Genomic DNA, 22971 nt, shown 5'->3' with positions numbered 1-22971 from the left:
GTTGGCACAACTGTAATCTTATCTTCAGAATACCATTGCTGCCTGAGACACTCCCGGAGTCTTTCATTTTCTTCAGTGAAGCTTCTTTCTGTGGTCAGAACTTGTACTTTCAGTGGTCAGAACTTGTACTTTCAGTGGTCAGAACTTGTACTTTCAGTGGTCAGAATTTGTACTTTCAGTGGTCAGAATTTGTACTTTCAGTGGTCAGAATTTGTACTTTCAGTGGTCAGAATTTGTACTTTCAGTGGTCAGAACTTGTACTTTAAGTGGTCAGAATTTGTACTTTCAGTGGTCAGAACTTGTACTTTCAGTGGTCAGAATACTGCTAGTGGGATTTATTTAGTTCTCAAGTAGAGGTGCAGTTTTCTATAGATTTTTTGAAACACTGACGTTAGCCAAGATGTGCCCGTTCAAAGACACCCATCGCTGATGGAAGTTGAATATTTGAGATTATCATCAATATTTCCTAATGCAGTTTAGTGTACATTGGAGTGGTCACAGGAAGCGAATTTACAGCATATAGGACAGTGCCCTAGCACCTCCATGTTGTATTTTTTTTTGATAAAGGAGAAGAAGTGTTTGAGTGAAGTGGTACTCATGAGCAAGCTCTATGTTCCTGGGTCCAGCCTGTGCTTTTCCAGTAAGATATGCTGCTGCTCTGTAAGAGCTGCCACTCAAGTGGTTTACATTTGAACTAAACTGTCCATAGTGAGGTAAGGTCCATATTACAGTTGATTCTGATACTCCTTCAATAATGACAATTTTAAGATGCAAAAGCGTTTTTATTGTAGATTTTGCTCGTATTTTAACGTCATTGTCCTCAATGGAAGAAATGTATTAAATGGAACTGATTTTCAATTAGTAAAATGCAAAAATTACAAAATGTTTCACTAAATCTACCTCTGAGAAAAACCTCTTACAGAAGTTACTCTAAAAAGGGTAAGACCACTTCAGAAGGCTTTACTCTCCACCAAGTGAGAACAGTACAGCAGTAGATAGAGTACACCACCTAGTTCTCACAACTAGGACAACATTACATTTTTGATCATTTTTGGTATAGAGCTGGTTTACCTGAAGCATTCCCAATTTATTTTAAAATGTGGGGTAAGAACTCTATTTCCACCAAAGGAAATGTAAGTTGTTGGCATGACGATTCAAATAGTCTATACGACCTATCTTACTTGGCAAAGTGGTTGGTGCCTGGGTTGTTGTTGCAGCTCTGATCAGTACTTAATTTAAAAGCCAGTGTTCTCCACCATTCCATAGGCTTCGTACAACTTGTTAATAAGATCCTTCTTCTCCTTCTCAGGCAAGAAGCTGGAGTTAGCGGAGTTTATGTTCTGAAAAACGAGGTGAATGAGAGACTTATTAAACCATAAGGGGAGAGTATACTGTAGTATTTAATGGTATTATCAACAGTCGCATAGTATTTCAAAGCCTGGTCCTGGATCTGTTTGTGCGGTCTTCCCAACTCCTTTGGTCATTAATTGTCATGTTAACAACCATAGGATTTAGCTATACAGCATAAACAGATCTGGAACCAGGCTAAATATTTAATGGTATTGAGCTGCCAAGCCAAATAGGAAGAGATAAAATGTGTTTTCTTACCAGTCTCTTGAATTCCTCCTCGGTGAAGCCCATGTAGTTCTGGGCAGTGCTGTAGTCTAAGTGCAGGGTGGAGTTGAAAATCAAAGGGTCGTCTGTGTTCAGGGAGTAGTTGGCCTTATCCTTTCTGAAGCTACACACACAACATTCAGAGGGGATAAGTAAACCCAGACAAAAATGAAACGGTTAAAAAAAGGTATTGTTTCCAAACGCCTGTTACAATCTTTATGGTATTGGGTTGTTGAAACTTTATCAGAAGTATCATTCATAGAATATGATGAGTAGTGAAAGATGGCTTACGTGATGACAGGATGCTTGGTGAAGTCTGGATCACAGGCTCCAGTCAGTTTGCTGGATATGGGACACACCTGTAAATCACACGGCATTCCTTCCTTACAGAACAGTAGCCTTTTCTGCCAGGATTCTAGGCTGTAGTTGGACACATGGCTGGTGAAGGAGACTAGTTCTTGGTTGCCTCCCAATAAACTCTCCTTCCTCCTGAAGTGTGCACATGTTCACTACTCCCCACAAGTTTAAAATAATTGTGTTGGCTATGGGGATTTTCCATATACAGTGCATTCGGAAAAGTATTCAGACTCCATGTGACTTTTTCCACATTTTGTTACGTTACAGCCTTATTCTAAAATAGATCAAATGAATTTGTTCCTCAATCTACACACAATACTCTATAATGACAAACTGGAAATACCTTGGAAAGGCACACACCTGTCAGAGCAAAAACCAAGCCATGAGGTGGAAGGAATTGTCCATAGAGCTCCGAGACAGGATTGTGTCAAGGCACAGATTTGGGGATGGGTACCAAAACAATTCTGCAGCATTGAAGGTCCCCAAGAACACAGTGGCCTCCGTCATTCTTAAATGGAAGAAGTTTGGAACCACCAACACTCTTCCTAGAGGTGACCAAGAACACGATGGTCACTCTGACAGAGTTCCTCTGTGGAGATGGAAGAACCTTCGGGAAGGACAACCATCTCTGCAGCACTCCACGAATCAGGCCTTTATGGCAGAGTGGCCAGACGGAAGCCACTCCTCAGTATAAGACAGCCCGCTTGGAGTTTGCCAAAAGGCACCTAAAGGACTCTCAGACCATGAGAAACAAGATTCTCTGTTCTGATGAAACCAAAATTGAACTCTTTGGCCTGAATGCCAAGCGTCACGTCTGGAGGAAACCTGGCACCATCCCTACGGTGAAGCATGGTGGTGGCAACATCATGCTGTTGGGATGTTTTTCAGCAGCAGGGACTGGAAGCCTAGTCCGGATCGGGGGAAAGATGAACGGAGTAAAGTACAGAGAGATCCTTGATGAAAACCTGCTCAGGACCTCAGACTGGGGCGAAGGTTCACCTTCCAACAGGACAATGACCCTAAGCACACAGTTAAGACAACACAGGAGTGGCTTCGGGACAAGTCTCTGAATGTCCTTGAGTTGCCCAGCCAGAGCCCGGACTTGAACCCGATCGAACATCTCTGGAGCGACATGAAAATAGCTGTGCAGCGACGTTCCTCATCCAACCTGATCGCTTGAGAGGATCTGCAGAGAAAAATGGGATTAACTCCCCAAATACAAGTTTGCCACGCTTGTAGCGTCATACCCAAGAAGGTGTAATCGCTGCCAAAAGTGCTTCAACAAAGTACTGAGTAAAGGGGGTCCGAATGCTTTTGTAAATAAGTATTCGTTTTTTAAAGTATATATATAAATTTGCAACAATTTCTAAAAACCTGTTTAATCTATTTTAGAATAAGGCTGTAACGTTATAGAAAGTGGAAAAAGAGGTCTGAATACTTTTCGAATGCACTGCACCAGCAATTTTACTTTCAAATCCATGTAGGAAAGTAGACCCTTTGGGAGAAAGGAGCTATTAATTGGGACACAACACATGTGTAATGTCTCTTCATGACCACCAGAGGTCATTGCACTAGCCGCCTTCATGGTAGGAAAAGGCTATAAGTCCACAACCTGATGCCCAAACCAATATTTTATTTCATAAAATTAGGTTAACGTTAGGGTCGGGGTTATGGATTTGGTTAGGGTTAATGTAAAGGTCACTTTTTAGGTTTTTGCTAGTCGGTTTAAGTGTCAGCTGTGTAGCCTCTCCATTCATGGTAGGATGTATTTATCTTGTTTTAGGAGGTATGCTCATACATCATGTAATATTCTGTGTGTACGAAGTCTAATGTTACTTTACATTACAGGTGAAATATAAATGTGTACGTTCTTACCTCAAAATGCATATTCTGCTCCAGGAGTTGTTTGTACAGCACTTGGTCCTCCAGTATGTTGTAGCCATGTCCTATTCTCTCTGCTTTCAGGACCTCCACAGCCTGAAGAAGTCATGCACTATGTGTCATCAATCAGTTTTGTCAAAATCCTCTCACGAACAGAACTACTGGCTATTCCTGGCAACATGCTGTCTTTGGTTGCATAGTTGCCTGACATTTTAGAAATATGGCTTTCATAGAAAGTAATTCACATAGGCTAGTGAAGAATTCCAGGGTGACGTGATATTGGCTAGTGATGAACAGACTAGTGCGCTCTGTGTACTCAGTAGTTTTACTTGTTTCTATCTGACAAACAAACTGTATTTACGTTCTTATAAAAGAGGAGATATGTTTTCACAATGCAGTGTCACTTATAACATGATAACAGTTCAGTGAGAGACGTTATGACGTACACTACCAGGCAACATTTTGGACACACCTACTCATTCAAGTGTTCCTTTATTTATACTATTTTCACCATTTGTAGAATAATAGTGAAGACATCAATACTATGGAATCATGTGGTAACTGAAAGTGTACAACAACAAAAAAATGTTTTAGATTCTTCAAAGTATCCACCCTTTGCCTTGATGACCGCTTTGCATACTCTTGGCATTCGCTCAACCAGCTTCACCTGGAATGCTTTCCCAACAGTCTTGAAGGAGTTCCCACATATGCTGAGCACTTGTTGGCTGCTTTTCCTTCACTCTGCGGTCCAACTTATCCCAAACCACCTCAATTGGGTTGAGGTTGGGTTATTGTGGAGGCCTGGTCATCTGATGCAGCACTTATCACTCTCTTTCTTGGTCAGATAGCCGTTATATTGGAAGTGTGTTTTTGGTCTTTGTCCTGATGAACAACAAAGGATAGTCCCACTCAGCACACCCCAGATGGGATGGCTTATTGCTTGTTAGCATGCTGGTTAAGTGTACCTTCAATTCTAAGTAAACCAGTGTCACTAGCAAAGCACCATCACACTTCCTCTTCCATGCTTCATGGTGGGAACAACACATGCAGAGATTATCTGTTCACCTCCTCTGCGTCTTACAAAGACACGGTGGTTGGAACCAAAAATCTCACATTTGGACTCATCAGACCAAAAGACAGTTCTCCACCGGTCTAATGTCCGTTGCTTGTGTTTCTTGGCCCAAGCAAGTCTCTTCTTATTGGTGTCCTTTAGTAGTGGTTTCTTTGCAGCAATTCAATCATGAAGTCACGCAGTCACGATGTTGAGATGTCTGTTACTTGAATTCTGTGAAGCATTTATTTGGGCTGCAATCTGGGGTGCAGTCAATTGCTGATTTCTGAGGCTGGTAACTCTAATGAATGTATGCTCTGCAGCAGAATAACTCTGGGTCTTCCTTTCCTGTAGCGGTCATCATGAGTGCCATTTTCATCATAGTGCCCCTACTTTGTCACAACACAACTGATTGGCTCAAACGCATTAAGAAGGAAAGAAATGACCACAAATTAACTTTTAACAAGGCACACGTGTTAATTTAAATGCATTCCAGGTGACTACCTCATGAAGCTGGTTGAGAGAATGCCAAGTGTGTGCAAAGCTGTCATCAAGTTAAAGGGTGGCTACGTTGAAGAATCTCAAATGTAAAATATATTTTGATTTGTTTTAACACGTTTTTTGTTTACATGAGTCTGTGTTATTTCATAGCTTTGATGTCTTCACTGTAGAATAATAATGTAGAAAATAGTACAAATAGAGTAGATGTGTCCAAACGTTTGACTGGTACTGTAGGTGTTGCTGTTGTGTGTTGAGAAGTAGAGAAAGTCTTCGATCAAGTTGAACTGTCAAATATTTAATGGTCCCCAAAGGCTGTACAGGAAAGGGAAGCTCACCTCTTTCACCACAGAGGCAGGGCCTACCTCTCCAGCATGGACTGTTCTGTGGACCCCACATCTCTCAGCTTCCTGTCAACAAGGTCACTCACATCAACACCAAGTTAACTTGAGAAACATCTGGCTTTGACAGTTAGTCCTGACTGAAATACCTTCCATTGTCTTGAAACTGTCATTATACATGGATGAACATAGTCATAACATGATTCCAAGAGCCCATGCTTCGGTAAAGAGAATGCATTATTTTTTGCCAAAGGCTAGATTGGTAAGATTTGCATCTCACCAACATTTGAGAAATGTCAGATCTGCTTTTGACAAAACCCAGCTTAGAATTTAAGACCTCTGAATTTAGAGCTTGTACAGTTATAACTGTCTGTATTAGTATCAGCGTGGCACTCTACTAAGAGCATGTTAATTCTCCGACTCCTAGTGTTTGGAAATGGACTTCTTCACACTAATGATTTAAACAGATGTCAACATGTCCACATTTATCACTTCAGCCGCTGGTTGACCTTACCACAGTGTTCCCAGATGTTATCCTGGGGGGAATGATTGAATGGCTGTGTGTTTAATTCAGGAACCACCAGAGATAGAACAAACTACGCAGTTGAAACACTTAAGTGGCATACTTTGGACAAATTGCCTAAATTTGGTCATCATCAACATGGTGAATAGTTTCACTGATTCAGTTATTGCTCTTGAGAGAGTTTTCTGTTGCAAGAAATTGCAGACCGCCAACTCTGTCTAAAGCGACCTTGAGGTCTCCATTTATGGGTAAATGTATAGAGAGTTGATGAGTTATAATGATAAGGTGTAAATTATTGGCTAGTTATAAAACAAATCAACCAATTGTAGGCCTTTTAAGGTCTGAAGTTCTGCAATAGCCCCAATAAAGATCGGTTGTACTGTAACTCTACTATCTGACAACGGGTAGCCAACAGTGTCAAATGGGATTTCTTTTTCTTTCATAGTGTCACAAATTTTAAATTCTTGTGCAAGTTGGAGGGTGATCTGCCACCTTTTTAAGCAATAAAAATGAGCATGGTATGCTGCATGACAGCGTTCAGTAGGAAAGTGGTTAGCGTCATATCCTGCTGAGGCTAGCTATTGTCTTGTATCGTGGCCATGAACCATGCATGCATGGAACAGTTACCTACAGCACATACAGAATGAATCAGCCACAAGGGTTCAAAGTTGGGCAGTGGTAAGTTACCTCATAGGCCATCCTGTGTCCTGGGTAGGCCTCACAGTTGAGTGACTCGTCTCCTGCCAGATCAATAGCCACCACTCCATCCTTCTTGTACTTCTTACACAACTCCACCACGTCCTTGGACCAGCCTGCGCAACGCCACAACCCAAGACCCAGAGACAGGTCGTTTTCAAATGCAGGATGTTTGATTTGTGTGAATGTTGGTGAAATGTTTTCATGCTAGATCTATGACCTAAAGGTTATCTGAATATCTGCTGCTACGAATGAGAGACATTGTGAATCATGTCAAGCATCTCCGTGAAAGCTAGTGTAAAGCAATGGTTGTAAAGGTCAAATTGTTCAGTTCCAAACTTAATGTTAACAAAAGCAGAACAAAATACAAAAACCAAAATACTGACAACAGAAAACTGTTCACTGGAATGTTTGCCTAAAATAGTCACTTGTATTTTGTTGCATGTAATAACAAAAACAGATACTACGCTCTGTGAAGTCAGAAAGTTACATATAACCAACTTCCTATACTATTCTGGACTGTAACATAGGAGATTTGGCTTGCAATTTTTAATTCAGTGATGAGCCCCTTTTTACTGTCTGCATTATAGGGTCAGCAAATGGTGACATTAGCTAAGGAGAAAAGTCAATAAGCACAGCATCACACCTCCTCACATATAGATCAACATCATTGAGTGGGGTTGAAATGAAACAAGACATAGTCAGACGATGCCCAAAACAGGAGCGAATATTTTTGACTGGGAGATGTTTGGCCTGCAACTTAGTGTGATGAGGATCACAGACAGAGGACTGCGGACAGGAAAACAGACAGAGGCAGACAATACGGAGGGGCTGTGTTGGGCCAGACAGACAGGACAGGACCGCGAGGGCATTACTTGGCATGTGGCGCATGCAGCACAGAATGGACCTGGCTATGATGTTGAATGCCTTCTCTCCCTCGGCCAGACCCTGGTTCACCAAGCAAACAACCTCATCTGGGCTCAAGTCACCTCTGGGGAAGAGAGTAAAATCAACACACAGAGAACTCTTCAATGCATTGCAATGTCACATGTTTTTATCTCTAAGAACAGATACCTACATGAACAATACAAGACTGCAATCGGAGAGCACAAGTAACTCAAAGAACTGTATTGCGCATGTCCATATAGTAATTAGACATCAATCACACATACAGTATGTTTCAAAGGCGCGCTTTTCTGTCATCTACTTTACCGGATCAGAAACATATAGTATCATCCACGTACTCTTTTTGGTTCCATGGAATGGGTTCTACGTCAGTGTTAGCCAGAAAGTGTGGGCTGTATCTGACTTCAACGTAGATCACCCCCTCTTTGGCTTTGTCCTCCACAAACTCATAGGCTATCCTCTTGATCGCCTCTCTGTCACCACTGGAAAGTTCACAGAAAATCAGAGGAAGCCCAAGAGAAACAACATAAATATTTACTAAACTATGGCAGATAATGAATAGTCACCAGCAAAGGCCCTACATTTGCTTTAGATTCCATCACATCATGTTCATCCAGTTACAAATGAAGATGTTGGAAGAAGCTATATTTCAATGTACGACACGTAAAATACAGGAGACGTTCTAGGAACAGTCCATTGTTCTTTACGTCTCTTCCCTCTTGGCCTGCAGGTTTAGTACTGGGTATTACAGGTTTAGTAACAGGGTATTACAGGTTTAGTAACAGGGTATTACAGGTTTAGTAACAGGGTATTACAGGTTTAGTAACAGGGTATTACAGGTTTAGTAACAGGGTATTACAGGTTTAGTAACAGGGTATTACAGGTTTAGTACTGGGTATTACAGGTTTAGTAACAGGGTATTACAGGGTTAGTACTGGGTATTACAGGTTTAGTAACAGGGTATTACAGGTTTAGTAACAGGCTATTACAGGTTTAGTAACAGGGTATTACAGGTTTAGTAACAGGGTATTACAGGGTTAGTACTGGGTATTACAGGTTTAGTAACAGGGTATTACAGGGTTAGTAACAGGGTATTACAGGGTTAGTAACAGGGTATTACAGGGTTAGTAACAGGGTTTTACAGGGTTAGTACTGGGTATTACAGGTTTAGTAACAGGGTATTACAGGTTTAGTAACAGGGTATTACAGGTTTAGTACTGGGTATTACAGGTTTAGTAACAGGGTATTACAGGGTTAGTAACAGGGTATTACAGGTTTAGTAACGGGGTATTACAGGTTTAGTAACAGGGTTAGTACTGGGTATTACAGGTTTAGTAACAGGGTATTACAGGTTTAGTAACAGGGTATTACAGGGTTAGTACTGGGTATTACAGGTTTAGTAACAAGGTATTACAGGGTTAGTAACAGGGTATTACAGGTTTAGTAACAGGGTATTACAGGTTTAGTAACAGGGTATTACAGGTTTTTTAACAGGGTATTACAGGTTTAGTAACAGGGTATTACAGGTTTAGTAACAGGATATTACAGGGTTAGTACTGGGTATTACAGGTTTAGTAACAGGGTATTACAGGTTTAGTAACAGGGTATTACAGGTTTAGTAACAGGGTATTACAGGTTTAGTAACAGGGTATTACAGGTTTAGTAACAGGGTATTACATGGTTAGTAACAGGGTATTACAGGGTTAGTACTGGGTATTACAGGTTTAGTAACAGGGTATTACAGGGTTAGTACTGACTATTACAGGTTTAGTAACAGGGTATTACAGGGTTAGTACTGGGTATTACAGGTTTAGTAACAGGGTATTACAGGTTTAGTAACAGGGTATTACAGGTTTAGTAACAGGGTATTGCAGGGTTAGTAACAGGGTATTACAGGGTTAGTACTGGGTATTACAGGGTTAGTAACAGGGTATTACAGGGTTAGTAACAGGGTATTACAGGGTTAGTACTGGGTATTACAGGGTTAGTACTGGGTATTACAGGGTTAGTAACAGGGTATTACAGGGTTAGTACTGGGTATTACAGGGTTAGTAACAGGGTATTACAGGGTTAGTAACAGGGTATTACAGGGTTAGTACTGGGTATTACAGGGTTAGTAACAGGGTATTACAGGGTTAGTAACAGGGTATTACAGGGTTAGTACTGGGTATTACAGGGTTAGTACTGGGTATTGCAGGGTTAGTAACAGGGTATTACAGGGTTAGTACTGGGTATTACAGGGTTAGTAACAGGGTATTACAGGGTTAGTACTGGGTATTACAGGGTTAGTAACAGGGTATTACAGGTTTAGTAACAGGGTATTACAGGGTTAGTACTGGGTATTACAGGGTTAGTAACAGGGTATTACAGGGTTAGTACTGGGTATTACAGGGTTAGTAACAGGGTATTGCAGGGTTAGTAACAGGGTATTACAGGTTTAGTAACAGGGTATTACAGGTTTAGTAACAGGGTATTACAGGTTTAGTAACAGGGTATTGCAGGGTTAGTAACAGGGTATTACAGGGTTAGTACTGGGTATTACAGGGTTAGTAACAGGGTATTACAGGGTTAGTAACAGGGTATTACAGGGTTAGTACTGGGTATTACAGGGTTAGTACTGGGTATTACATGGTATTACATGGTTGAAGTGTTTCTCTAAATGACAGGAGGGTAATCTGATGGTAAATCCTCAGCACGCCACGCCAGGAGGACTATTACTGTCACAGAGAGAGCCAAGTGGCTAAACCAATGCTCCCTGTGACCCCTGACCTGAACTTGACTGGCACTGCTACTGCTAATATGACTAACTGTCAGCAGGAGTATATGATAATAAGTATCCCTGTATGATAATGAAGGTAAAGGACATAAGATCAGCCTGTGTAGCTCAGTTGGTAGAGCATGGCGCTTGTAATGCCAGGGTAGTGGGTTCGATCCCCGGGACCACCCATATGTAGAATGTATGCAAACATGACTGTAAGTCGCTTTGGATAAAAGCGTCTGCTAAATGGCATATATTATTATTATTATTATTTGAGGGATGACATAGGGTAGGGACCAATTACATTAAGCCGCGGGCCAATTCTTTTTTGAGTGGATGGTCCTGGGGCCGGAACATAATTCTAAATAATTTGTAGACCTACACGGCAAATTGACTGCAAGAAGCCCAAACATATATAGTGTTTGACATATTTCCTAAATTAAAATAACTTTGAGCTGATTTCCTGGGGATTTTACAGCCATTTATGTTCAACAACAAAAATCATTATATATATATATATGTTTTACTAATTTGGCTTGAGTTCCACCTATTTGGAACCCTGACATAGGGAATGATAGAATATTATAGTCATTTGTCATTTTCATTTGATTTTGAGTGCATATCATTCTGTTTTATAGTAGACATTTCTGTAAAAGTCCCCGTGGAGCAATGGGTATTCTGGTTGGAGGGGTGGGAAATGTCTGCAAACTCAGTGGGACAGATATATCCAGCATCAATTCCCTTTGTTGATTTTTTACTTAAAAGTTTCTGTTTCACATCACGATTGGAAAACAGACCAGCATTTACACTAGACGTGAATGCCTGTTTCTAACATGCCTGGTCTGAATGCTTGTTGTCTCTCCCTCCGACCCCGTGACCCCCCTCTGTGCCGGTCTATCCGCCAACACACACAACAATTCTGCATGAGCCAAACACAGCTAGCAAGTTCCCCATGTTGTTGTCGTGTAGGGGGGAAGCACCAGATGCAACAACACAGCTTTTCAAGGGAAGGCCTTGCTAAAAAATGCTTCATTCAGCATAACTGACAGCTAGCAGCTTCCCTGGCTGCTATTACAAACCAGCATTGGGTCTTTTCATACTTGTTGTGGGCAGTGGTGTAAAGTACTTAATTAAAAATACTTTAAAGTATTGTAGTAAGTTGTTTTTTGGGTATCTGTACATTACTTACTATTTATATTTTTGCTCCCCAACATTCCTAATGAAAATAATGTGCTTTTTACTTCATACATTTTCCCTGACACCCATAAATACTTGTTACATTTCGAATGCTTAGCAGGATAGGAAAATGGTCCAATTCACGTACTTATTAAGAGAACATCTCTGTCATCCCTACTGCTTCTGATCTGGCGGACTCACTCGAGCGTGCCTCTGGCTATCCGTAAATGAAAATAAGAAAATTGTGCAGTCTGGTTTGCTTAATATAAGGAATGTGAAATTATTTATACTTTTTGCTTTTGATTCTTAAGTATATTTTGGCGATTACATTTACTTTTGATACTTAAGTATATTTAAAACGACATACTTTTAGACTTTTAGTCAAGTAGTATTTTACTTGGTGACTTTTTCCACCACTGGTTGTGGGAAGTTACTGGTTAGTCTGGTATGGAACTGAACCATCACAGAAAATGTTGTCTTTTAATACATTGTTTAGTTTCAGCAGTGGGTGAGATTTGAGTTGAAGATTTTACTATGATTGTTTTTTTTTTCAAAAGTACCATCTTGGGGTAAAAATGTGAAATATGTTGATAGCTTTAGGGTTAAATATAAGCTAGTATTGTAATGGGAACGATATCTATAACGACCAATTAGACACTGTAAATTCAGTTGGTTGCCACAGACATACCTGCCTGCATCATGACCTGCTCCTGCATTACATCCACTCAGTAACCAGGAAGAAGACCAATCAAGGTGTTCTTTAAGTGTTCTTTAAAAGCTTGTTGATTGCATTGTTGGCAACAACACCAATTAATCGCGGTCATATAGAGTACATAGACTCTCAACTTCCAACACCATGTAACTGTTGGTAACAGAAATGTTTGTGTTTGCCACTTTTAACCGCACACTTGTTGTTTGTGTACATGGATTTCAGAATGTCGTATGTTTCCCCCCCCAACACCACTTTACATCAATTTGTATTGCAGACCCTCTTGCCAAATTGAGTCAAAAGATTTTTTAAATCAAGAAAGCATGAGAAGACTTTGCCTTTGTTTTGGTTTGTTTGTCAATTAAGGTGAATACGTGGTCTGTCATACGGTAATTTGGTAAAAAGCCAATATGACATTTGCTCAGTACACTGTTTTCACTGAGGAAATGTATGAGTCTGCTGTTAATGATGAGGCAGAGGATGTTCCCAAGGTTGCTGTTGACGCATATCCCACAGTAGTTTTTGGGGTTAAATATGTCTACACTTTTGTTGATTGGGGAAGATGCTAGAGCTAAGGATGATGTTAAAGAGTTTAAGTATAGCCAATTGGAATTTGTGGTCTGTATATTTTATAATTTAATTGAGGATACCACCAACACCACAGGCCTTTTCGGGTTGGAGGGTTTGTATTTTGTCCTGTAGTTCATTCAATGTAACTGGAGAATCCAGTGGGTTATGGTAGTCTTTAAAACGTGAAAGCACCACAAACGATTATGTTAGGTCAGAGCCAAGTCACAGAAAAACTTATGGGATTTTTATCAATAATGACTAAATGAGGTATACTGCACTATAACTGGAAATAATTCTACCCTGTCTTTCTTGTAGTATTAAATAATGTTTGTCCATTAGGAAGGAGTTATATGGCATGTACCTAGGAAGAAAGGAATGTATGTGGAGATAAGAGAGGACAGGGAGGGCTCCTCCAGAGTTATGGTGTCTGGGGGAGCCTGGAACGGTCAGTTGAGGGGTTATAAACTGTGGTTAGACTCATGAGAAAATCCATCTTTGTGTGTATGTGTGTGCGTAGTTTAGGATGATATAAGAAGGAATGGATTTGTGAAAACTTTGGAGCTCTCGCAAATAAATTGGAACCTGATCAATTGTGAGCTGGGAATTCTGTCTGTTTTATTTAAGACCAGAACTTTACAAACTCTGGGTATCAGACAGATAAATATAATTGGAATTTATGAACACTGATTAAACAATTACTTGACAAAAACACAGACATTTGTCCAGCCAAAGAGAGGAGTCACAAAAATCTGAAAGAGATAAAATGAACCGAGAGACTGAAAAACAGCTTCTATCTCAAGGCCATCAGACTGTTAAACAGCCACCACTAACACTGAGTGGCTGCTGCCAACACACTGTCATTGACACTGACCCAACTCCAGCCATTTTAATAATGATGGAAATGATGTAAATATATCACTAGCCACTTTAAACAATGCTACCTTATATAATGTTACTTACCCTACATTATTAATCTCATATGCATATGTATATACTGTACTCTACATCATCGACTGCATCCTTATGTAACACATGTATCACTAGCCACTTTAACTATGCCACTTTGTTTACTTTGTCTACACACTCATCTCATATGTATATACTGTACTCGATACCATCTACTGTATGCTGCTCTGTACCATCACTCATTCATATATCCTTATGTACATGTTCCTTATCCCCTTACACTGTGTATAAGACAGTAGTTTTGGAATTGTTAGTTAGATTACTTGTTGGTTATCACTGCATTGTCGGAACTAGAAGCACAAGCATTTCGCTACACTCGCATTAACATCTGCTAACCATGTGTATGTGACAAATAAAATTTGATTTGATTTTGATTTGAATCACTAACCTTTGATGATCTTCATCAGATGACACTCATAGGATTTCATGTTACATAATACATGTATGTTTTGTTCGATAAAGTTAATATTTATATAAAAAAATCTCAGTATACATTGACGCGTTATGTTCAGTAGTTCCAAAAGCATCCGGTGATTCTGCAGAGAGCCACATCAATTTACAGAAATACTCATAATAAATGTTGATGTAAATACAAGTGGTATGCATGGAACTTTAGATACACTTATCCTTATGCAACCACTGAGTTGAATTTCAAAAAAGCTTTGGGAAAAAAGCAAACCATGCAATAATCTGAGTACGGCGCTCAGAGACCAAACAAGCCAAAAAGATATCCGCCATATTGTGCAGTCAACAGAAGTCAGAAATGTAAGTCGCTCTGGATAAGAGCGTCTGCTAAATGACTTAAATGTAAATGTAAATATTCACTTACCTTTGATGATCTTCATCAGAATGCACTCCCAGGAATCCCAGTTCCACAATAAATGTTTGTTTTGTTCGATAATGTCAATAATTTATGTCCAAATAGCTACTTTTTTAGTGCATTAGGTAAACAAATCCAAACTCACAAAGCGTGTTCACTAGGAGCAGACGAAATGTCAAAAAGTTCCGTTACAGTCCGTAGAAACATGTCAAACGATGTATAGAATCAATCTTCAGGATGTTTTTAACATAAATCTTCAATAATGTTTCAACCGGAGAATTCCTTTGTCTTCAGAAATGCAATGGAGCGCGAGCTAGCGTCACGAGCTTGTGGCACTCTGCCAGACCACCGTCTCAAAGAGCCCTTATGAGCCCCTACTTTACAGTAGAAGCATCAAACAAGGTTCTGAAGACTGTTGACATTTAGTGGAAGCCTTAGGAAGTGCAACATGACCAATATCCCACTGTATCTTCAATAGGGAATGAGTTGAAAAAAGGACCAACCTCAGATTTCCCACTTCCTGGTTGGATTTTTTCTTAGGTTTTTGCCTGCCATATGAGTTCTGTTATATCTCACAGACATCATTCAAACAGTTTTAGAAACTTCAGAGTGTTTTCTATCCACATGTACTAATGATATGCATATATTAGCAACTGGTGGGACTGGGTTGCAGGCAGTTTACTCTGGGCACCTTATTCATCCAAGCTACTCAATACTGCCCCCAGCCATGAGAAGTTAATTCTAAGATTTGTATTTGGTCATGTATATGTTTTTGCTGTTTGTTCTTTGTTATAGGGCCAAAAAGATTGGAGAAGTGGTTTACCCATTCATCTCCGTTTTGGATAGATAACTCTTTGTGTTTGTGTCTCTCTCTACTCTGTGTGTGTCTCTCCCTCTCACTTGAGACCCTCCAATCCTGTAACACTACCAGTATGAAGGAAACTAACCATGACCCTCATTTATTAAGATATTTGTCAAACTCTCACTCTTGAGTTTGACGTCCCTAGCTTGTTCCCAGATCTGTTTTTGCTGTCTTACCAATTCCTATGGTCATTGTTATACTATTGGCACAAATAGATCTAGGTCCATGAAAACCCCTCTCTGTGATAATGATAAGATAACCTCTCTGTGATAATGATAAGATAACCTCTCTGTGATAATGATAAGATAACCCCTCTGTGATAATGATAAGAAAACCCCTTCCATCATCGGGAAACACCCTTCCTGCACCGCTACCTGATGTGGGCTAGTTGATCTGGACATTTCTGACAAGTTATAAATATCTCTCTAAGGTATGCAATGACTAACATATCCAGAGGAACTGGTGATGCACTACCCAATTTCAAAATTGCACCTTGTAAATTCTACTATTACAACTTTCAAGAGTGAGTTGAAAGCCGGACAAAGTTCCTTAAAAAAAGGTGGTTCAGTTTGGGAATGTAAATGAAACCAAAAGCTCAGGTGGTTAGTACAGTAGTCAGCATCTAATTATCTCATATCTATCTTTATGTTCAGGGTACTTACGCAATGACGTGCATGTACTCTGCGAACTTGCCAAGGAACTCTGTGAGCGTGGCAGGCTGGTGCACCACACATATGTGTGTCATCTCCTTCACTGTGCCTGCAGGCAGGGTAATCCCACGTCGCCTGAGACAGACAGAGGACTTTAAAAGTACAATCAGCAATATTTAGCTACAACCTGTTCAATGTTCATTTCTCTAGGCTGAAAATGAAAGGAGACCAGGCATTTGCCATTAGGGCCCCTAGACTTTGAAATGGTCTGCCAGATTTAGTGCCTCTTTTTAAATCTCTGTTGAAGACAACCTTTTATGAAGATGCTTTTAATATATGATTCAATGTATTATTTTAATGAAATTTATTTTTTTACTATCTTTGTTTGTTTCTTAGTACTTTTAATTGATTATTTTATGTGAATCACTTTGTTATTTGTATTGAAAAGCACAAATAAAATTATTATTATTATTATTATTATTTCAATTAATTATATTAAGGACATTAAAGATATTTGCTAGTTCAAAAAGAGCACCATAACTAGACCTACATGTTCCAAACACAAAGACTGAAAGAACATCGTATGTCAATTGAACCTAACAGCCTTTTTGTGAAGGGTAATAGGCAATTCATGATTCAAGAGAACTAGCAAAACCAATTTTAACACATTATTTAACTAAAAGAAAAATGCTAAGAACTCAACAGGTTTATGAACTTACCTGGCAACGTCTAGGATCGTCTCCACTCGGATAGCGCCATCAAGATGCACATGCAGCTCAATCTGAAGATAAAAATATGACAAAAATAAAATACAGTGTAGATATTATTAATGTTGTAAATGACTATTGTAGCTGGAAACAGCTGATGTTTTATGCATATCCATTATCAGCAACCATCACTACTGTGTTCCAATGGCACGTTGTGTTAGCTAATCCAAGTTTACCATTTTAAAAGGCTAATTGATCAATGGAAAACCCTTTTGCAATTATGTTAGCACAGCTGAAAACTATTGTTCTGATTAAAGAAGCAATAAAAGTGGACGTCTTTAGACTAGTTGAGTATCTGGAGCATCAGCATTTGTGGGTTCGATTACTGGCTCAAAATGGCCAGAAACAAATAACTTTCTTCTGAAACGCGTCAGTCTATTCTTGTTCTGAGAAATGAAGGTTATTCCATGCAAGAAATTTCCAAGAAACTGAAGATCTCATACATTGCTGTGTACAACTCCCTTCAAAGAACAGAGTAAACTGGCTCTAACCAGAATAGAAAGAGTGGGAGACCCCGGTGCACAATTGAGCAAGAGGACAAGTACATTTGAGTGTCTAGTTTGAGAAACAGACACCTCACCTGCCTCTTTGCTTGACATCATGGGACAATGAAAAGAAATCAGCCAAGACCTCAGAAAACAATTATAGACCTCCACAAGTCTAGTTCATCCTTGTGAGCAATTTCCAAACACCTAGAGGTACCACGTTCATCTATATAAATAATAGTACGCAAGTATAAACACGGGACCACGCAGCCATCATACCGCACAGGAAGGAGATGCGTTCTGTCTCCTAGAGATGAATGTACTTTGGTGCGAAAAGTGCAAAACAATCCCAGAACAACAGCAAAGGACCCTGTGAAGATGCTGGAGGACACAGGTACTAAAGTATATTTTTTCACAGTAAAACGAGTCCTCTATCGACATAACCTGAAAGGCCGCTCAGCAAGGAAGAAGCCACTGCTCCAAAACGGCCATTAAAAAAAACAGGCTACGGTTTGCAACTGCACATGGGGACAAATATCGTACATTTTGGAGAAAGGTCCACTGGTATGATGAAACAAAAATAGAACTGTCTGGCCATAATGACCATCGTTATGTTTGGGGGGATGCTTGCAAGCTGAAGAACACCATCCCAACCGTGAAGCACAGGGGTATCAGCATCATGTTGTGGGGGTGCTTTGCTGCAGGAGGGACTGGTGCACTTCACAAAATAGATGGCATCATGAGAAAGAAAGATTATGTGGATACATTGAAGCAACATCTCAAGACATCAGTCAGGACGTTAAAAGCTTGGTCGCAAATGGGTCTTTCAAATGGACAATAACCCCAAGCATACTTCCAAAGTTGTGGAAAATGGCTTAAGGACAAAAAAAGCCCTGACCTCAATCCTATAGAAAATTTGTTAGCAGACTGAAAAAGTGTGCGCGAGAAAGAAGGCCTACAACCTGACTCAATTACACCAGCTCTGTCAGGAGGAATGGGCCAAGATTCACCCAACTTATTGTGGGAAGCTTGTGGAAGGCTACCTGAAACATTTGACCCAAGTTAAACAATTTAAAGACAATGCTACCAAATACTAATTAAGTGTATGTAAACTTTTACAAACTTTTTACTAGGATTAAATGTCAGGAATTGTGACAAACTGAGCTTAAATGTATTTAGCCAGCAGCATACCACACTGCTGGCCTGCTTCTGAAGCTAAGCAGGGTTGTTCCTGGTCAGTCCCTGGATGGGAGACCAGATTCTGCTGGAAGTGGTGTTGGGGGGCCAGTACGAAGCACTCTTTCCTCTGGTCTAAAAAATATCCCAATACCCCAGGTCAGTGATTGGGGACACTGCCCTGTGTAGGGTGCTATCTTTCGGATGGGATGTTAAACGGGTGTCCTGACTCTCCGCGGTCATTAAAGATCGCATGGAAGAGTAGGGGTGTTAACCCCGGTGTCCTGGCTAAATTCCCAATCTGGCCATCAAACCATCATGGTCACCTAATAATCCCCAGTTTACAATTGGCTCATTCATCCCCATCCTCTCCCCTGTAACTATTCCCCAGGTCGTTGCTGCAAATGAGAATGTTCTCAGTCAACTTACCTGGTAAAATAACGGATAAATAAAAATAAATACATTTGGCTAAGGTGGATGTAGACTTCTGACTTCAACTGTATGTGTGTGCCTCCCTGCGTGTGTGTAGAGTCTTGAATTGGACAGTGTTTAAATACATACACAGATCAGGTCTATGACAGCTGTTTCAGTCATTTACAGATTAAGTCATTTTCTGGCTTTGTAGTAACAACTCATTTCCTCATGGGCTATTCTTCTGTGGTTTCCTACTTTACTAACCATGACCAATACAAAGCATATAACCTGTTTTATCTATCAACAGGTATAAATGTAATGGAAGAAACTGTTATTAATCATCTGTGTTCAAGTTGTTATAAATGTGTGTCTATAACAGCACGGCAACCTTATTTTGTTTGTGTCACAGCCATCATTACACAACTTTATGTAACAGCCATGAGGCCAACAGCACGTTTTCACAAAATTCATGCATCATTTTATAGACAATTAATACTCAAACAATGTGACATGTTGTGTAATGTATAGTCATTACATAACTTCATATAGTTCTGTTTCTGTTGCATGGATAATTGAGGTCAGGCTCATCACGCCCCATACACTCAGTTATTGGTTGATAATCAAGATGTTATCAATGACAAAGTCACTCTTCAAGGTTGTCCATCCCTGTTTACTGTATTACTGCACACACACATTACGCTTCTTGTTATCAGCTATCAGCTCCTCGCCCTGTGCATGTTCTGCTGACGCAGGACCATAACTCCAAAGGGCACTATTGTTTGTGTGCTGGTGCTAATGGGTGGTATATGTTCAAGAAGACTTAGGATCAGTATTTACTGAAGTGTCTTTCTTACCCCTGGACTAGTATCTTGTGTATAGGACTAGGAGTGCTGATCTAGGATCAGGTCCCTCCTGCACATGTTATACATAATTATCCAAAAAGGTCTTTATTACCCCTCGCCTCCTGAACTAATGTCCGAGCAGCGCACACACACACACACACACACATATATATCGTATATATGTGGTAGTAGAGTAGTGGCCTGAGGAAATCCACTTGATATGTTGTGAAATGTAAATGTAATGTTTTTAATTGTTTAACTGGCCTTAATTTTGATGTACCCCAGGAAGAGTAGCTGCTGCCTTGGCAGGAACTAATGGGGATCCATAATACATACAAATCAATCGAGCCCTTGATCAAGGCAACTTAACCCCTAACCTGCTCCAGGGTCACTACTCTGTGGCTGACCCTGTGCTGCTCCCAGCCTGTTGTGTGTTGTTGTCTGTACGTTGTGTGTTGTCTGTATGTTGTCTGTACGTTGTGTGTTGGGGCTGGGGACTCTGACAGCAAAAACAACCACATTACCATTATCTCTGAATAATGGAACAATAAAATATTGTATTGTTTTTTGTGTTGCCGCTCTATAGGAGACACAGTGGTGCAGTACAAGCTACAGTGTGTGAATTGAATTACACTGTCCGGGTATCAGGAAGAGCAGCTTGCTTAACCTTAATCTCTCGTGGGCAGATTCTAAATGAGACATTACTTTTGGGTAACCAAGATTAATTTACCCTCTACATCAGTTTAAAAAGGCAACACTGAAACAAGTAGAGTAGCCTAGTGCTTATAATCAACAGCCAAACTATCTTATTACTGGTGTTTTTGGTGCATTTGTCCACCATTAATATTTAAACAATGGTATATATGTGTTATATAGGCCTACAGTGTCACCCCTAGTCTTTTGATACTCTAAACACAGCCAGTAGTCTTCATGGGCTTGACACATCAAGATATCTGGCTCCACCAGTAAATGCACCTGCCAATCCCACCACCCTGAGCCACCTCTAGCCCTTCGGGGACGCTAGGCGAGATTTGGTCGGGAGACTGTGTTGCAGTTTTAAAGCAATCTGCAATTATTAATATTTTTGCCATGGGGCGGAGAACATTTAGCAGTTTTAAAGCACATTTCCTGCCGTTCTACACATTGTGTCATGTTCACATGATATATGTGTGAGAGTGACTAAGTAAATCAACATGCCCTGCGTGCCTGGTTGGTAATTTGGTGATGATTAGGCCTCATACAAGGGTTAGATAGCTGGCTAGACTACCTCACCTAGCAATCTAAAAGCTTTGAGTGACTGACATAAGTGGAAATATACTGATGCTCTAACGTGGTGCCCTACGCCGAGCGCGCTTAGTCTGCCTATAGAAAGAGGCTGCACCACCAATGCTCATCCATAATTACAGTGAAATATTATCTAATGCTCAACGTATTACATGCTATGTAAAACCGAAGTGAGTGTGAAAGTACCACACAACACTTTAGAAAATGTATCAATGGAAAATGCATCTAGTTAGGATCTTCTTAAAACGTTTAGCTAGGTATTGATGCAAATGAATAGGCTACAGGAACGGCCCACAGATGGCACAACAGTTCATCAATAGTAGCCTACGCTCCCTTTCTACTTTTCGTTTCTTCTAACCACGCGCTTCCTTGATTTTAGAATTTAGAAACAAATGAAAGAGCCACGTCAAACCCTATCATTACCGAACGAAGTACAGCCTACACGGTGACAAGTTTGAGAAGGAATAATAGGGTAATGAATAAATGGTTACAAAGTGGTTGAGAAGGAGAGTAAACAGGATCATTAATACTATAATGCAACTGTCATTCTGCCTGATACATTAGTCGTCAAATACAACTTACCTTTGGTTTGTTAAATACTATTTGTTCAGTGAAGTGTTCTGCCATTGTGAAGGCTCTCCTGTGTGTGCCGGTGAATGTGAAAGTGCTGATAGCACAGGATGAGAGGCGCAACTTCAAGCTTGTCACGCCCAGGACTCGAATAGCGTTCATTACTACCATTATATACATGTCTAGCTCGCATGGGACATGGGACACGCCTTGATCCTACCCCCAACAACAGCATGCAATTAGGCCCATTGTCATAAACGTGCAAGCAAATCGAGTTTATCTACCGTTATACTATATGAAGGTATTGTAACCAGATAATTAGGTCTACAGATACATTTTCACGCTAACAATGTTTCCACGGTGTAACCAGTAGACTAGTTGTGGTGTAGGATTAGCAGCATACAGTAGGTTAATCGTTGGCCAAATGCTTAGAGGTTTACCAATGATCTGATTATGGCCTGTCCAGAGCTACTGTAGCCAGACCAAGTCCTACACATCTAGGGAAAGGAGGAAGTGATACATGTAATCAGTTACATGTAATCTGATTACACAAAACAAAAATGTACCTGAATGTACAGCAAAAATATTGTGATCAGATTACAGATACATTTGAAAACTAGGATTACTAGGTGATCTACTTTTCAAATAAAAAAGGATGTTTGCAAAAAAATACATTACAATACAAAATACAAATAAAAACATATTAAAACTTTGTTTTCTAAGTAACATTGAATTCAGCATTGAAAAAAGTGCATGTTTACTTAAGTTTATTCCTTTGAGACCACAAGACAGAGACCACTATGATGACACACCAAATATGTTTCATGGATCCTTTTTGTCTTCTTCTAATGCCTTTTAAAGGTCCAATGCAGATTTTTTAAAATCTCAATATCATATCATTTTTGGGTAACAATTAAATACCTTACTGTGACTGTATCAATTAAAATGGTCAAAAAGAAACAAAAATAGTTTTTTAGCAAATAACAATTTCTCAAGCAAGAACTTTGCCAGGACTGTCTGGGAGTATTCTGAGTGGGGAGGGGGAAACTGAAAGC

The 22971-nt window shown here is 40.0% G+C and overlaps 1 protein-coding gene across 1 annotated transcript; it reads right to left on the bottom strand.

The window, feature by feature from the left end:
* Positions 1-761: 761 nt before the first annotated feature.
* LOC124032215 (adenosine deaminase-like) lies at positions 762-22082 on the bottom strand. The gene is made up of 11 exons (XM_046344458.1): positions 21929-22082; positions 17098-17159; positions 16391-16513; positions 8206-8349; positions 7837-7952; positions 6953-7077; positions 5740-5811; positions 3847-3948; positions 1906-1973; positions 1609-1738; positions 762-1340 (listed from the first exon to the last, which is right to left on the bottom strand). Exons 1-11 carry the CDS (start codon positions 22076-22078, stop codon positions 1236-1238), a joined length of 1197 nt encoding a protein of 398 aa, XP_046200414.1. The 5' UTR covers positions 22079-22082; the 3' UTR covers positions 762-1235.
* Between the last annotated feature and the right edge of the window lie 889 nt (positions 22083-22971).

Source organism: Oncorhynchus gorbuscha, linkage group LG03, assembly GCF_021184085.1.
Source record: "Oncorhynchus gorbuscha isolate QuinsamMale2020 ecotype Even-year linkage group LG03, OgorEven_v1.0, whole genome shotgun sequence".
Taxonomy (NCBI): Eukaryota; Metazoa; Chordata; class Actinopteri; order Salmoniformes; family Salmonidae; genus Oncorhynchus; species Oncorhynchus gorbuscha.
The sequence above is the reverse complement of the archived record's forward strand: the minus strand, read 5'-3'. Positions and strand labels throughout refer to the sequence as shown.

What these genes read in the sequence shown, in the direction of transcription:
- LOC124032215 (XM_046344458.1), bottom strand. Translation starts at nt 22,078, where the DNA reads ATGAACGCTATTCGAGTCCTGGGCGTGACAAGCTTGAAGTTGCGCCTC. An exon ending in TAGTATTTAACAAACCAAAG is followed by an intron (nt 17,160 to 21,928) that starts GTAAGTTGTATT and finishes TTTTATCTTCAG; the next exon opens with ATTGAGCTGCATGTGCATCT. An exon ending in CTGCCTCTGTGGTGAAAGAG is followed by an intron (nt 3,949 to 5,739) that starts GTGAGCTTCCCT and finishes TGACTTCTTCAG; the next exon opens with GCTGTGGAGGTCCTGAAAGC.